This window comes from Gossypium raimondii, chromosome 5, assembly GCF_025698545.1.
Source record: "Gossypium raimondii isolate GPD5lz chromosome 5, ASM2569854v1, whole genome shotgun sequence".
In the NCBI taxonomy this organism is placed as follows: Eukaryota; Viridiplantae; Streptophyta; class Magnoliopsida; order Malvales; family Malvaceae; genus Gossypium; species Gossypium raimondii.
This window is the reverse complement of record NC_068569.1, coordinates 6,459,411-6,474,528: the sequence shown is the minus strand read 5'-3', so window position 1 is coordinate 6,474,528 and position 15,118 is coordinate 6,459,411. Positions and strand designations below refer to the sequence as shown.

The 15,118-nt window shown below is 31.0% G+C and overlaps 2 protein-coding genes and 1 long non-coding RNA gene across 6 annotated transcripts; all 3 read right to left on the bottom strand.

Annotated features, from left to right (window-relative positions):
* Positions 1 to 101: 101 nt before the first annotated feature.
* On the bottom strand, positions 102 to 1,667 carry LOC105765982 (uncharacterized). The gene is made up of 3 exons (XR_001124937.2): positions 1,546 to 1,667; positions 1,094 to 1,167; positions 102 to 281 (listed from the first exon to the last, which is right to left on the bottom strand). It is a non-coding gene; the product is annotated as an uncharacterized LOC105765982 (long non-coding RNA).
* A 3,875-nt stretch (positions 1,668 to 5,542) lies between these two features.
* On the bottom strand, positions 5,543 to 6,523 carry LOC105770628 (stress-response A/B barrel domain-containing protein At5g22580). The gene is made up of 2 exons (XM_012591909.2): positions 6,300 to 6,523; positions 5,543 to 5,938 (listed from the first exon to the last, which is right to left on the bottom strand). Exons 1-2 carry the CDS (start codon positions 6,416 to 6,418, stop codon positions 5,740 to 5,742), a joined length of 318 nt encoding a protein of 105 aa, XP_012447363.1. The 5' UTR covers positions 6,419 to 6,523; the 3' UTR covers positions 5,543 to 5,739.
* Positions 6,524 to 10,933: 4,410 nt separating this feature from the next.
* On the bottom strand, positions 10,934 to 13,876 carry LOC105771173 (protein BLISTER-like). Of its 4 annotated transcripts, none has more exons than XR_001126415.2 (4): positions 13,722 to 13,876; positions 12,244 to 12,363; positions 12,000 to 12,065; positions 10,934 to 11,482 (listed from the first exon to the last, which is right to left on the bottom strand). XR_001126415.2 is itself a non-coding variant. In XM_052630925.1 (4 exons), exons 1-4 carry the CDS (start codon positions 12,780 to 12,782, stop codon positions 11,438 to 11,440), a joined length of 258 nt encoding a protein of 85 aa, XP_052486885.1. In that variant the 5' UTR covers positions 12,783 to 13,384; the 3' UTR covers positions 10,934 to 11,437. The 4 variants fall into 4 exon arrangements, 2 of the variants coding, with proteins under 2 accessions (XP_052486885.1, XP_012448040.1); XR_008196001.1 differs by lacking the exon at positions 13,722 to 13,876 and adding an exon at positions 13,408 to 13,663; XM_052630925.1 differs by lacking the exon at positions 13,722 to 13,876 and adding an exon at positions 12,756 to 13,384.
* Between the last annotated feature and the right edge of the window lie 1,242 nt (positions 13,877 to 15,118).

Genomic DNA, 15,118 nt, shown 5'->3' with positions numbered 1-15,118 from the left:
TTAATAAAAATCCTATTATCTTTTCTAATTAACACATAAAACTAATCAAGTCATTTCAATTCGATACCAATGCCATAAAGGACTTCTACCAATTTGCTAATATAATCATCAAAATACATAATATCTTACTTTACAATAAAACTATATAACATACCAAAATAACTATTATAATTCTTATGTACATACCACTTTCTCTTAAAGGAAGAAAACATCACCAAAATCTTTATGTCGGAGTCGGGATTGTCCTGGATGCTGAACCGAGACTCTGATCCCTTTTCAACCTGCGCACGGAAACAACCGTACGCTGAGTTTTGTATACTCAGTGGTATTACCATAATTCAAATTATAATAACAACAAAGAATTATAATTACCAAGCATGTAACTATCCGATTTCTTAAATATCAATTAATTTATAAACTTTCATTAACTAACAATAACAATACAATTTTTAGCTATTCTTCAATTTCAATCACATATCACATGTAATAATTTCAATCACTACATAAACATTAAATTCATGCCTTTCATTTTCAATCTCAAATTTCAATCCACAATTTTAAATTTTCTTATTTCAATTATTCACCCTATTAACAATTTGGACTTTGACGGATACACGGATTCCAACCCAAACACACCAATACGGCACATTGTGCCTAAAACGGTACATAGTACATGATCAGTATACGACACATAAGTGCCTGAAACGACACACGAGGTGTCTGATACGACACATAAAGTGCCTGAGATACGACACATAAAGTGCCTGATCGGCAAAGCCGATAAATCCCGTACTCTTCTAAATCCTATGGCATGCCAATTATATCCGACTCAGCCCGACTAGTTAATAGGGTATATAAATTTCACAATCTAATTTTCACTTTTATTTCAAAAAATTCATTTTCAATATCAATTATACTTTTTCCATTCACTAATTAAACACAGTTCAATACCAACACATACTTTTCTCATTCAATTTAATTTTTTTTTCCAAATTCAATTCAATAAAGTCACTTACCTTATCATATGCTTACCATACACATAATTTAAATTTATCATCAAATAATAAATAATTTGAATTATAGTAATACAAACCCGAATTTTGCTCGATTATTCCTTAATAACCTTCTCCTTTCCTTTGTGTGCCGATGCCTCGAGTTCCTTGTTAGCTACGAAAATGATAATAATTTACACCATCAATTACAACATTAATTTATAATAATAATAAAATTTCTATCTAATTTATACTTTAATTCCAATTTAATCCTAACTAAATTTATTTACTTTTCTAATTTAATTCACACTCTATTTCTATTCAAATTTCTTCTAAACTCAAATTTAACTACCAAAGTTTCAGCATATTTAATCCTTTTATCAACTCTAACTAGAAATTCTATCAAATAAAACCTCAATTCCATCATTTATTCAACATAAACCCTACTCAAAAATCTATTAACTTTCAAATTTTCAACTTAAATCCAAGAGTATTTCACTCTAGGGTTCCAAAAAACATCAAATTTATGAGAAAAGGACTTGATTTAGCTTACCTATTAAACTTCAAGCTTCAAAATCTCAATTTTCCCTCTTTCTTTTCTTTCCCTTTTTCTTCCCCTGTTTTCGTCTCTTTCTCTGTTTCTTTTCTGTTCTTCTTTTGTTTCTTTTTCTTTTTGTTTTACTTACTTACTTTATTTCTTTTATGCATTAGTTAATAATAATAATAATAATCATATATTATAATCATATAATAATATTTTATTCATAAATATCTTTTACTTAAATTATAAGAAAATGTTTTATTTTATTACAAGTGTGTTTTATATATTTTACACATGTATTATTTTATCACAACACAATTGTCTTTATCTTATTTGTTTCCTATAATATATTATCTTAATTTTAATTAATATAATTTATAATATTTTAATTTAATAATATTTTTATAATATAAATCAAGAAAAATCTAAGATTTTTCATGTTTTGTTGCCTAATCTTAAGCCATTGGCTTATTTACCTATTTAGTCCCTCTTATTTTATTTTAATCTATAATTAAACTTTCACTTCTATTGTAATTTAATCTTTTTTACTAATTACTCTTAATTAAGCTAAATTCATCTATCTAAAACCTAATTAAACACACAACTAGTCTAGTAAATATTTCTAATAATTATTTTCGAACTCAATTTACTAAGACGGAGGCCCGATAATGTACTTTTCCAATGTCCGTGAATTTTTGGGTCATTACAGTTTCGATCTCAAATGTGTGTATTTCTTAGTAGTGCTCCTAATACAAAGGGTTATAGGTGTCTTCCTGAAGATGGTCTGGTTTTCCTATCTCGACATGTTCGATTTTATGAGGCTCAGTTTCCATTTCATGATGGTTTCTGTTCACAATCTCAAGTTAGCTCTACAAATGATCTTCATTAGCAGACTGTGCTTCCTCTGATTATGGCTAATGATTCTCCTGGACGCACCTTCACACGGACAGTCACAAGACCAGCCAGGGTCTCTCTTGTGGCACATTCCCTAGTACATTCTCCTAGTAATCAATCTCCTTCCAGCTCTTCTACTGACTTCCCAGTAGCAGCTGATGTGCCTACGTCCTGTGGTCAGACTAAGTGTACTACAGGAGCTCCTTCGAGTGTGAATATTCACCCCATGCAGACTCGCTCCAAAAGTGGTATTTTTAAGCCCAAAGTCTTTGCTTCTATTCTGGCTGAGAAGGAGCCTATGACCATAATCGAAGCTTTTCAGAGTATTGCTTGGACAATAGCTGCACAGTTTAATACAGTGCTTTGCCCGCTAATCGTACTTGGGATCTTATGCCCTTACCTGAAGGTCATCGCACTGTAGGCTGCAAGTGGATTTTTAAGATCAAAAAACATGCAGATGGCTCAATTGCTCGGTACAAGGGCAGACTAGTTGTCAAGGGCTACCTGTAGGAAGCTGGCATTGACTTCCAGGAAACTTTCAGCCCTATGGTTAAGCCAACTACAATTAGAGTGGTCATTACTTTGGCAATATCTTTAAACTGGCCACTTAAACAAGTTGACATTAATAATGCATTTTTGAATGGGGATTTGAGTGAGGAAATTTACATGATGCAGCCTCCAGGGTTCGAGCAACAAGGGCCAAATGGTGAGCAACTCGTCTGTAAACTAAGAAAGGCCTTGTATGGTCTCAAACAAGCACCTCGGGATTGGTTTCATACGTTGAAAGAGTTTTTGGTTTCATATATTTTAGTCTATGTTGATGACATTATCATCACTGGGAACGATTCTCAGGCTATAGACAAGTTTGTTACTCAACTTAATGATAAGTTTTCTTTGAAAGACCTGGGGAAGTTGAGCTATTTTCTTGGCATCAAAGTTGACTACACTTCACAAGGATTGTTCCTTACTCAGAAAAAATATATTCTAGATCTACTTCAAAGAGCCTCCGTGGATAGATCAAATGGCTTGCCAATACCGATGGTCACCACATGTCATCTGTCAGTTAATACAGACAGTCCTGTTGAGGATGAGCATCATTACAGGAGCATTGTTGGTGCCTTACAATACGTGGTAATCACTAGGCCAGACATTGCTTACTCCGTAAACAAGGTTTACCAGTTCATGCATAAACCTTTGGACTTGCATTTCAAGACTGTGAAAAGGATATTAAGGTATTTACGAGGAACACTGAACTATGGGTTAAAGTTCACCCGAGCCTCAAATTTCTTGCTTGAAGGATACTCCGATGCCAGTTGGGGGTCAGATGTGGATGATCGCAGGTCAACCTCAGGTTTTGGTGTGTTTCTTGGGGGGAATCCAATCTCCTGGAGCTCAACGAATGAGCAAGTAGTCTCTAGGTCTACAACAAAAGCAGGATACAAGAATGTTGCTTATGTTACTGTAGAAATGGTGTGGATCCGTTCCTTATTGACTGAGTTATGTGTTCCAGTTCCGAATAAGGCTTTGATATGGTGTGATAGCTCAGCTGTGGTTGCGGTAACAGGGAATCCTGTTATGCACTCAAAGTTTAAGCATGTCGAGTTAGACCTGTTCTTTGTCAGAGAAAAGGTTGCAGATGGGATGGTCCAAGTAGGTCATGTACCTGGTTCTGACCAAATTGGGGATATATTGACAAAACCACTGTCAATAGCAATGTTCACCAAGTTTCGGGATTAGCTTCGAGTTGTTGTCATGAATCAGGAAGTCTTTTACGAAAAGAAAAGTTGACAAGTACGGGGCATGTTAGGAATAACTGTTTACAGTTACTATTAGTTAATGTTAGTTAGCAAGTTGTTAATAACTTCAGTTAGTTGTTTTACGTGTATTAAATACATGACATTGGATTGAGAAATCAATTGAGAATAATTCACTACTTCTTTATTGCTGAATTGTTACCAAATAGCAATATTATCATGACTTGTCCCATGCTTGATGCTTATCTCATATGTATTAGAGATAAATATAAAGTAAGGTTGGAAATTTGGCTTACCTCTCCACGTATTTAATTTGTGAATATGGAGACCTCAACACCTCCTTCAATTAATTACAAAATAAATTTTCCATTCATTCTCTACTTTGTTTTTTTTCCTCAACAAGGAGAATATATATTCATTAAAACAACAGAAGAAGAAACAAAACAAAGTAACTTCCATGATCTACCCAAACCAATAAAAAAAATAGCAACATAAAATCTGCCCACAATACCACAACAGACAAACAAAATCAACAATAAAACAGACCCCTTCAGCAACCAATAAAAAAAACAATAAAAATCATTTGTTTGATTTTAAATAATAAAATTCAAAAAAATTAAATTTTATAAAACCACAAAATATTCAAAATATTTAAAATATTTAGCTAAAATTTTAGAAAATCCAAAACAAGTAAAAAGAAAGTAAAAGAATTTATTTAAACTTAAAAATAATAATAAATTAAACTTAAAAAATTACCAACTTTGATCTGTTTGATTAGTATTAACCAACAATTAAAATTCGTTGTCGATCAATGCTAATCACGATCAAATATATATATATATATATATGTATATATATTTGCTGTAAGTTTCAATTATTTTTCACTTTTTATTTGTTTTTAAAATTTTAAAATTTATAGAAGATTTTATATTTTTTGTGATTTTATAAAATTTTAATTAAGTAATTTTATACAATATTTGAGGTGGGATGAGGTGACAGGTTTTAATTTGAACAAAAATAAAATTTTAACTACCACTTCATATAAATCAAGATATAAAATTTTAAATAAATTATTTATTTTATATATTTATACTTTTATAAAATGTAAATAAGTTTTTATTGTTGAAGCTTTTGAATTTTTTTATAATTTGTAATAACATTTTCATTTTAATAACCAATGAGTATGTGTATTCAACTGCATGCTTCATCAGATTAAAATCTAACTTTTGTATGAAAATAAATTGCAATAATTAATATTCCACTCTCATTTCAAGTGAACTGCATCATTTACTCCTCCTTTTTTACATCATGCATCCACAACACGTAGCTTATGTCGGAATCGTAATATGTTAAGCTCAGAGTTCAGAGAAAAAGAAGCAAAATGCATGTGAATTTTTGCATATCAATAATACAAATTGTGATTATTGGGGAATTGACAGCAATGGCAGAAAGCCATAACACATAAGCAGAAAACATAGAGATGCAAACAACAGAAAGATTAAACATAACAAATACTCAAGCACTTAAATTCCTGGGTAGCTTTTTTCTTTCTTGCAGATCAAGCCGGAGATTTTGCAAGAACCGAAGGGAAATCAAGCACCACAAACTTGTCAATGGCAGTAACAAAAGTGGCGGAGAATTCAATGTGACTGGGATGGCTGGTAAATGCAGTGTAATCTTCTTTCTTTTCGAACGTCATCAAGAAGGCATGAGTGTATCCTTGTCTAAGCATCTCTGGGCTTTCTATGTCCTGTCCCCTGTTTCAACACATTCACTTCATGTTTTTCTATTGATTTTTGTTCAAATCCAATTTAAAGTACAAAAACCTTTTAAACCACAAAGTAATGGCAACTCTGGGATTTGCAATAACATCAAAAATATGAAGAAACCCCCAAGTGTTGAGTTGTTTTCTCACTTTCTTTGGCCTTATTACTGTGTACTTGAGTTTCAATTCTGTGACTGATTTTGAACCCATTATTCTTTCGGTTTTTTGAAACCAACAGAGCTATTTGTTTATTTACTTCATTTTCTTTTGACCAAGTCAATGAAAGAGCAGCAAATACAAGCATGCAAAATGATCTAAAAGATTAAGAAGAAGAAGAAGAAGAAGAAGCTCACCACTCAAAGGACTTGACAGCATCAACCTCAGAAACCAGCTTTTCCATACCTTTCAAAATCCCCTCCACCACCACATCTTCCTTGAACTTCACAACAACAAGATGCTTGAACCCTCCCATTATTTATCCCTAAAAGGAAAATAAAAGAAAGAAAGAAAAACCTTGTGAAGCTTTGAGGGTTTAAAAAAAAGTTTGAAGCAGCTAACCAATGAAAATAACTAGACAAATTTATACACAAAAACCCAAAGTTATTTTGGTGTCAACTTAAACAGTGTGAAGGTGCCCCCAAAAATAATAATTCACCGTTTGTAATTACCAACCATGACCTAAAGGGATCAGACTCATTAGTCTCTCCTTTGTTAGACAAGATCTGTATTTCAATATATGGAGAGGTACAGATTTGCATGGGCGGTGAGACCCACTGCTCAGCCATTTCACTGTGAATATTGTCCTCAGCTCATTGTCCCTTTCCCTTTTGCTTTTGCACATGAAATGTTCGTCATCACTCATAATAGTTCCATTTCATCTTTTTTTCTTGAAACTTGAGATATCATGTCACCTGATTTTCTAAGCCATTGGTATCACACTACACACCCTCCTTTCTCTCTTTTATTATTATTCTCTCATATCCTCCAATTATTACATAATTCTTTTCTTTTTTAAAACTATTGGAACAGATCTCTGAAAACATGTACCCTGATATTTTTCAATAATTATGTTGAATATTCATAGTCACTTAAATCCGAATTATAATATAAGTTTAAACACATGGTCTAATTTGCGTCTTTTCAATATGGGGGAGCTGGGGAGTGAAATTGATTGAACTCTTTTGTTTCTTTCCTTTTCTATGAGAAATTTAGAACACAATGCTTATTGTTAGACTTTTGTCCATGTCCTTCCCATGTGGCTCCAAGGTTCAAATTTGTTCAAGCTGCAGTTCATGGATGACATTTCACCATACTTATCTTTAAGGAATCTTTAGTTTCTTCTTTTTCTTACAGAGTGTGAAGCACCATGAAAGCAAATTCGGGTCATATCAGCTATATCAAGAAAACATCGATGATTTATTAGGCATACACTTTGCTCCACGTTGATTCATTTTGATTTTGTTAAATACCTTTTTCTTTGGGATTATTTGATTAGTCAAACCAAAAGGATTTGTTTCAGATTTGTATTAAAGTAAATGCAAGAAATTAAACAAGTTTCTGCAAAATTTGCCTAAGCTTTTATAATTTTGAACACTGATTGAGGATGATATGTTCTTTTGTTTGCTTGCATGATTTAGTCTACATGCATTATTATAATCTACAAAATCCACTGTGGAAGAAATATGTGGGTCAGCCTCAGCCTTTCTATTAATTATATTTGATAAATAATATTACAGTGTATTTTATGACCAGGCATTTTCTTCCTTAAAAGCACTTGTGATTAGAATATTAATCACTGCTACCGACATTAGATACCATAATTTTGATATCCAGCTCTTTTATTCAAATTACCAGCCAAGCTGTAAGGTTAATTTCTTTCAAACTTTTATATCAAACGTTTTAAGCTTATGTTTTCCTTTATAAAATGAAATCAGAAATTGCATGAATTTATTGGATTTCTTAAATTTTGTGGCCAAAATTTGAAGCTCTCGTACAATGAAAGGTTATATAAATATTTCATCTAATTTAAAAATATATATATTTATATGTGAGACATTCAAATATGAATATGGAAGTGTATATTAATAAATTATATTCTTGGGATTATTTTTTCTAAAATACTATGAATTGAAATAGTGAAAGGGAAGGTAGGGCAATAATTGAGGAGTCATATATATGGACCTGCAATTATGTTTCCCATCAATGATTGATCTTACCAAGTCAAAATCCCATGATATCGATCAACCTTGCACGTTAATCATCTAATAAAATGAAGGAACTCAAAACTTGCTTCTATGATGAACTCACAACTTTGTTGATTTTTGGTTATTCAAAGTCTAATATAGGAGAGAAACTTATCTCATGAAACCAAAGATTCAACATCTTTTTCCGGAACAACCATCAAAAACTTTACTGCAGACCTTTGGTGAACAGAAATCCTCTTCCGGGAGATGAATTCAACGATCATAAAATTTTAACTCAAATCAAATTTAAATATGGGTTTATGAACCGACATAATGGGGAAGCGGCCTGCCCTCGTGCAAGGAATAAGTATTTGAGTACCAGCAGAAGTGTGGGCCTAAAAAACCCAGTATTATTATTACTAAAAGCCTGGTACAGTCAAACTCTGTCAGATTCAATTCAAAAGCATCCTACATCATCAGCCGTTCATCCCCACTGCACCCATCTGAGGTTTGAAAGCGATAGTTGGTCCATTAGCGACATTAGGTGCCCGCTTCCCATGGTCACCCCATATGCCCACTTTCTTTTCTTTTTTGAAGAAAAAAGTTTTAAATCATGGGAAAGATTATATTAAAATAATTTTACATCCTTTCCTCTATTAATATTTTAACAATTTAATCATAATTTTTTATATTTTTTCATATAAATTATATATATTAAATTTAATATAAGTTTAAATTTTTAATTATTTATTTTATATAAAAATTTAATCATTCAATATACAATATTTTATATCAATATGATATAGATATTAGACAGGTTTAAAGATTTATATATTTAATAAATATAATTATATACTAGGTGATTGGACTTATAAAGTTAATTTTAAGATGAACACGTAGTACCATTAAATTAAAAGTTAAGGTTGGAATTTGATTTTTAATTTTTTACAATCTTATTTAATATTTAAATGACAGACATTATGATTTATTGAGTTGCCTCTTTCTGAAATTTTACTTAATACTCTATATTTTACTATTTTTAATATTAAACTAATTAAAATTAAAATATATATTTCAATAAATATCTAAAGGAACAATTAAATATTATTTAGAATTGCCTTCGCTTGTAAATAAAAAATTTAATAAAATCACATTTGTAAACAGAGAAAGAATTGTATAAAATTGTGATTCAACGTTATCTTTATCTTTTTCAATAAGATGATGACAAATCAAACTTTTTCTCCTGATTTTTAGCATTTTTAGTTGGATTTAAATTTTGTAAGGAGGAAAAAACTGAAAATCAGGAGTAAAAAATTGATTTGTCATTCTTCTATTGGAAAGGAATAAGGATAACGTGGAATCACAGTTTCATACAATACCTTCTCTTGTAAATAATAATAATAAGAAGTAAAGTTGAATGGAAATATAAAAAAAAAAAAAGGTTAAGCGACTTAGGTGTACTCAATATTAGAGTGATTGGATTTAATTAGTCATTCTATTATTATTAAATGTATCAATTTATTTTATATACTATTAAAAATTGAATAAGCTCAAGTTGTGATAAAATTTAAATTTATTATATAAATATATTAAAAAATTTCAATTCCAAATAAAAATTTCATTTACTGAATTATAAAAACTTTAAAATAATACCTCATTAAATATTAAGATTAGCTCTATTACAAATTGGCCTTATTTAATTTTTTTAATAGTACAGGGACTAAATTAATCTATTTAATAGTAGAGAGATTAATTTAATCATATCCCTATAATAGAGGGACATCTCAAGTAGAGGAGTCCATGGGTCAAGTTGGACTACGGCTTAGTTTGGATGGGCGGTGTGTTTAGCTCCGGTGAGGTTAAAAACAGCGGTGGCGGTGAGATTAGTTACTGTAGCAGTGAGATTGGGTACTGTAGCAGTAAGATTAGAAACAGCGGTGGAGTGTGTGTTTGGATTCAAACGCAGCTGTAGCGGTGAGGTAAAAATAGAAAATGACTTTTAAGGACATTAGATTAAAAATGATATATAATATAAATTTTTAAAATTATTTAACAATTATAAATTTAATAAATGATTAAAAATTATTACAATTATATTTATTTTCAATAATAAATAATTAAAAATGAATTATTACAATAACATAAATATGCTACTGTTGGTTTTTACTAATTCCTAGCACATAAGTTACTGAACAGCTCAGTTTAACAAGAAGGTTTAACAGTGTTACTCAATTGAACTAATTTCGTTATCTATGTTTGTATGAAATTTTGCCTACATACCAAATCCTTTAAAATGTTTTACTAATACAATATTATAAGACATTGGGGTGATAAAATTAACTTAAACTTTAAGTTTGATTTAGTTTAACATTGGAGTTATAATATAAGATTAAAGACGTCAAAATATGACTTTATAACATTAGCATTGTTAAATCCATGTTTAGCCTACAATCAATCAAAACATTATTTCAACAGAAATTGGATAAAATATTTTTAAAATGTAACATTCATATTTTCAAAATATTTTTATACTTTTCATTTCATTCTTACTATTTATATAATAAATCAAATTTAAATATATAATTTCTGCTTCATTTATATTGAAACCCAAGGCATACAATTCAAATCTAGATCCATGTTTCCAACATCACACTAGTGTATTTGTCCAATAGATTGGAATATTCATCAGAAGAGAAAATGCAAAATGATTCACATTTGAGCTAAAGATGAAGCAATGCAATGATGAATGAAAAATGATTCATTTCTTAATTTCAGAAGAAATCCAATAGAAACCACATGTTCAATTCTTCATCAACATATCTGATTCATTTCTTATTGTTCATGGTTCAAAAACCATCAAAAGCTTGAACGAGTCAAGTATAAGATACATGACTAAAGCCTAGATAGAATTACAAACAAAATGTAGCTGACATACCAGCTATAACATCAAACATAAATCAACAACTACTCCTACTAACTTTAAGTATAAATTACCAATAGAAACCACATGTTCAATTCTTCATCAACATATCTGATTCATTTCTTATTGTTCATGGTTCAAAAACCATCAAAAGCTTGAACGAGTCAAGTATAAGATACATGACTAAAGCCTAGATAGAATTACAAACAAAATGTAGCTGACATACCAGCTATAACATAAAACATAAATCAACAACTACTCCTACTAACTTTAAGTATAAATTACATTGCAACTAAATCAAGTTACAAATGAACAAAATAAACAAAATGCTGCTGCTTATCTGGTTCAGCTTGGATGCTGGTCTGCACGCTGGTTTGCTGCTGGTTTCCTATTGCATTGCAGGCCAAAGTTCAACAACATCCTGTGCACCATCCTTTGCAACAAAAGAAAACCATTCAAAACAAAGACTTATTGATTGAATCCAGGAAAAATGGACAAGCTCCAGCCTTAGGATCATTTTTATATATAAAAAGTTATTAAGCATCTAACCTAAAACCAATAGGCAATAGGTTGAGAGGCCCAACCTGAATATAAAATCGAAACAAACCCAATATTTAATAACTTTGGGATAGCACTACTTAAGGCCCCTTCAAGTGTAGATCAAAGGGCATAGACATGGACAACCTCAAGAGGGTTCCTTGTACTGCATTTTTTGGTTAATGGGTACCACCAGAGATGCAATAGACAGCAGTAGGTATCTCAATTTTTAGATAGAACTTTATCTAAGCACAAACAAATCTAAACCAATGTGCATATGTGCACACATGACACATGCCATACAAACACCATTGCATTAACCATATGACATAAAGTGGTATGTATTTATATGAGATTCAATTATTTCTAACAATTTGAAGTGACTACAGTACCTAAATATAGTAAATACTAACCAGTTGGGCCTTGATTTCTTCTTGTAAGCTCTCCATGTCAGATTTTAGCCGGTTGACAATGCTTCTCTGGGGAGAAAAGTAAATATAAGATAATTAAGAGATTTTTAAGAAGGATTGAGAATACAAATTAGGATAATGAAATGACAGAAAGTGCTGCAATGGAGAAGCACGATGAACTGATAAAAAAAACATATCATGACCATGACAGCCGGTAATGCTGCTAATCTAATATTTGGAAACAAACCTGTTGGTTATAACTATCAGTCAAAGATGAGTTTTCAGCAACCAAAGATTCTGCTAATGTACATGAGGCCTCAAGAGCTCGTTGCAGTGAAAACTTTTCCTGAGTCAAGTCTTCAATATGCTGCAGAATAAGGATGAATAGATTAGAAAAGCCAAGACAATGAACAGAGAAAACATTAATAAACAAAACCGTTAACAAATTTGTAACAAGCTCCCTAACAATTTGAACATCACCAGACAAAGAACACAAGAGAATAAAATACAGATCAGCATACAGACAGCATAACATTTTAAAATACAGCATAAAACTGAATTCATCCTGCGCACCATCCTTTGCAACAAAAGAAAACCATTCAAAACAAAGACTTTATTGATCAGACTATTGAAGAGTCATAAAAGAAGTCACAGGAGTCTAACAATAAAAATTCCCACTGCAAGCATCTTTAGAAGCAAAAGTTTGCAACATTGATCATAAGAACAACTCCGATTCTACAGAATAGCAAATAAACTCACCGATTCTACAGAATAGCAAGGAACCATAAGAACAATATATCACGTTTGCAGTGATTCTTTGATTCTGGATATTAACTGATCCAAAATCCGACAACTTAGGTTATACATACTAAAACGAGCTATTTTTTAATGCTTTTCACGAGTCACGACTTCCACCATATGCCAAGAAAATAAGCAAATGGCATTGAACCAATCTGGTAGATACCACAAAAGTTTACTGGTTTTGCAAAAGTTTTAACAACCTCTCCCAAAGCCCAGTGAAAATAAAAGGAAAAATGTAAAACTTAAAATATTTTTGGGAGACGAGAATGCTAGATCAAAAATCCATAGGACGGATATACTCCAATGACCATCATTACAGAGCCATAAAGCTATGTAAAAACTCTCTGAGAAAGAAAAGTGAAAACAGATTCCATCAAGGTTTACACCTGAGCATAACAAATGTAAGTCCCTTAAATAAGAGAAAAAGAAAAAAGAGGGATCAAATAACAATGTCCTTAGTACACCCCTCATGTTATCACTGAAATAATATGGATTATGGACTCATAGTACATGCATATCTGATGCAGAATAGGGGAAACTCAAGATTAGAAAATAATCAACAAAAAAAAAACTGAAACACGATATTGAAGCATAATTACAAAGGCCTTACAGAATGTTAACCAAGCAATAAATAATGGAAATGAAGCAAGACAGTTTTATTATTGAACTTCCGATCAAAAACTTTTGCTCCTGTCAATCCAAGAACACAAAATTTAAAAAAAAAATGCAAAACCAAATAAGGAAAAAAATGAAAATTTCAATTAGAAAAAAAGAGAAACACAGAAAATCCAAGAACACTGATTTGCAACCCAAGGGGAAGGGGAAAGGGGAGAAGAAGGGTAACCAAACATCAGAAAAGCCTGAAGAAGAATGCAACGGAAGAATATATGGGTAAAAGAGGGAAAAAAAAGCAATTGAAGTTACCCAATTTTCACTGGAACAAAAGGCTCCAGTCTGAAATTAAGCCTCCGGTGAGGTGAAATGCATTCTCATCGCACTGAAGAATGCTTTCCAAACAGCCTTGCGTTTACTAACGTTTCAGTTGCAATTTTTTTTAGCCTAAAACAGCCAACGCACTGAGATGCAGTTGCTTCCAAAGGGAGCCTAAAGCTTTGTTTAAAAAATTCCGAACCCAAGCCCGTTTTCAATTCGGCTCAACCCACCCAAAAAGTCCAATTCACTATTCAAAAAACTATATTTGTAATTGATATATTATATACTTTTATAATCAAATTTAAATTTTATAAATATCTTTTATCATCCAAATTGATTTCAGACTGAGCCGAGTCAGATTAAGGTGCAAAAATCATTGTCCAAACCCGACCCTAATCGGGTCGGGCCAAGTGGGCTACTAGAGTCTTGGACATGTCTAATCTTAGGTACATTCACCTAAAAAAGCAATCCCTTTTCAAAAACAAGAAAATTAATTAGTTATAATATGCCGTAAGTTCCTACATTTTTCACAAATTTAAAATTTGGTCTTTGTATTTTTATTTCTAAAAATTTAGTCCATCTATTTTCTAGATTTCAAAATTTAGGTCCAACTATTAACATTATTATTTTTATTAAATTCAAATTCAATTTATTACATTTTTTAGTTACATTGCTACCAAATGAGTTTTTTTTATTTGAAATGTCACATCAATAAATTTAACTAAAATTTTTTAACATTATTAAAAATTAGACCTAAACTTTAAGATCTGAAAATTAAAAAGAAAAAAAACTAAAATTTAAATTTATAAAGAAGATTTATAACCTATTTTAACCAAAGTAATATTCGATTGGTCAAAGTTCAACAAGTTGGAGTTAGTTTACCAGCATTAAACTCCAATGACAAACCAAACCAGAGAAAGAGTAGGTGGCTTTTAGGGTTTGGAGAAAAATTATTTGCACCGATTTTTATCTTATATTATCTATTAGCATAAATTGAAATTCTCGCTAAAATTTGAAACATCTGTCAAACTTCATGACATGTATTTAAAAAGAAAAAAAGTCACTATAGCTAAAATTCAATTGCTCCTTATTGAATAAGCAGCACGAACATATGTTCAACAAGAAATAGTAATACTAAAATTGCATGTATGTTTTTTTTTCTTAAATACTCATTTAGCCTTAAATTTGACAATTTTTTTCCTTGACGAAATGAAAATTTAGGTATTAATTTAAAAAAAAACCCATAAATATAAGAACCAAATTTCCACCATGCATTAACTAGCTTTGTTTCCAATATTTAATCATAATTTGAAATATTGAAATTCAACAATAAGCAGCTGAATTAATTAGCTCTGGATTCATGAGTAGCGCCACCTTGTTCACTTTGT

Bases quoted from the DNA above. Each gene is read 5' to 3' on its own strand.
- LOC105770628 (XM_012591909.2), bottom strand. From the start codon at position 6,418: ATGGGAGGGTTCAAGCATCTTGTTGTTGTGAAGTTCAAGGAAGATGTG. The intron at 5,939-6,299 runs GTGAGCTTCTTC...GTGTTGAAACAG, and splicing joins GCTGTCAAGTCCTTTGAGTG to GGGACAGGACATAGAAAGCC.
- LOC105771173 (XM_012592586.2), bottom strand. From the start codon at position 12,546: ATGCTGTATTTTAAAATGTTATGCTGTCTGTATGCTGATCTGTATTTT. The intron at 12,066-12,243 runs GTTTGTTTCCAA...TTTTCTCCCCAG, and splicing joins CTGATAGTTATAACCAACAG to AGAAGCATTGTCAACCGGCT. The intron at 11,483-11,999 runs GTTAGTATTTAC...TTTGTTGCAAAG, and splicing joins AAGAAATCAAGGCCCAACTG to GATGGTGCACAGGATGTTGT.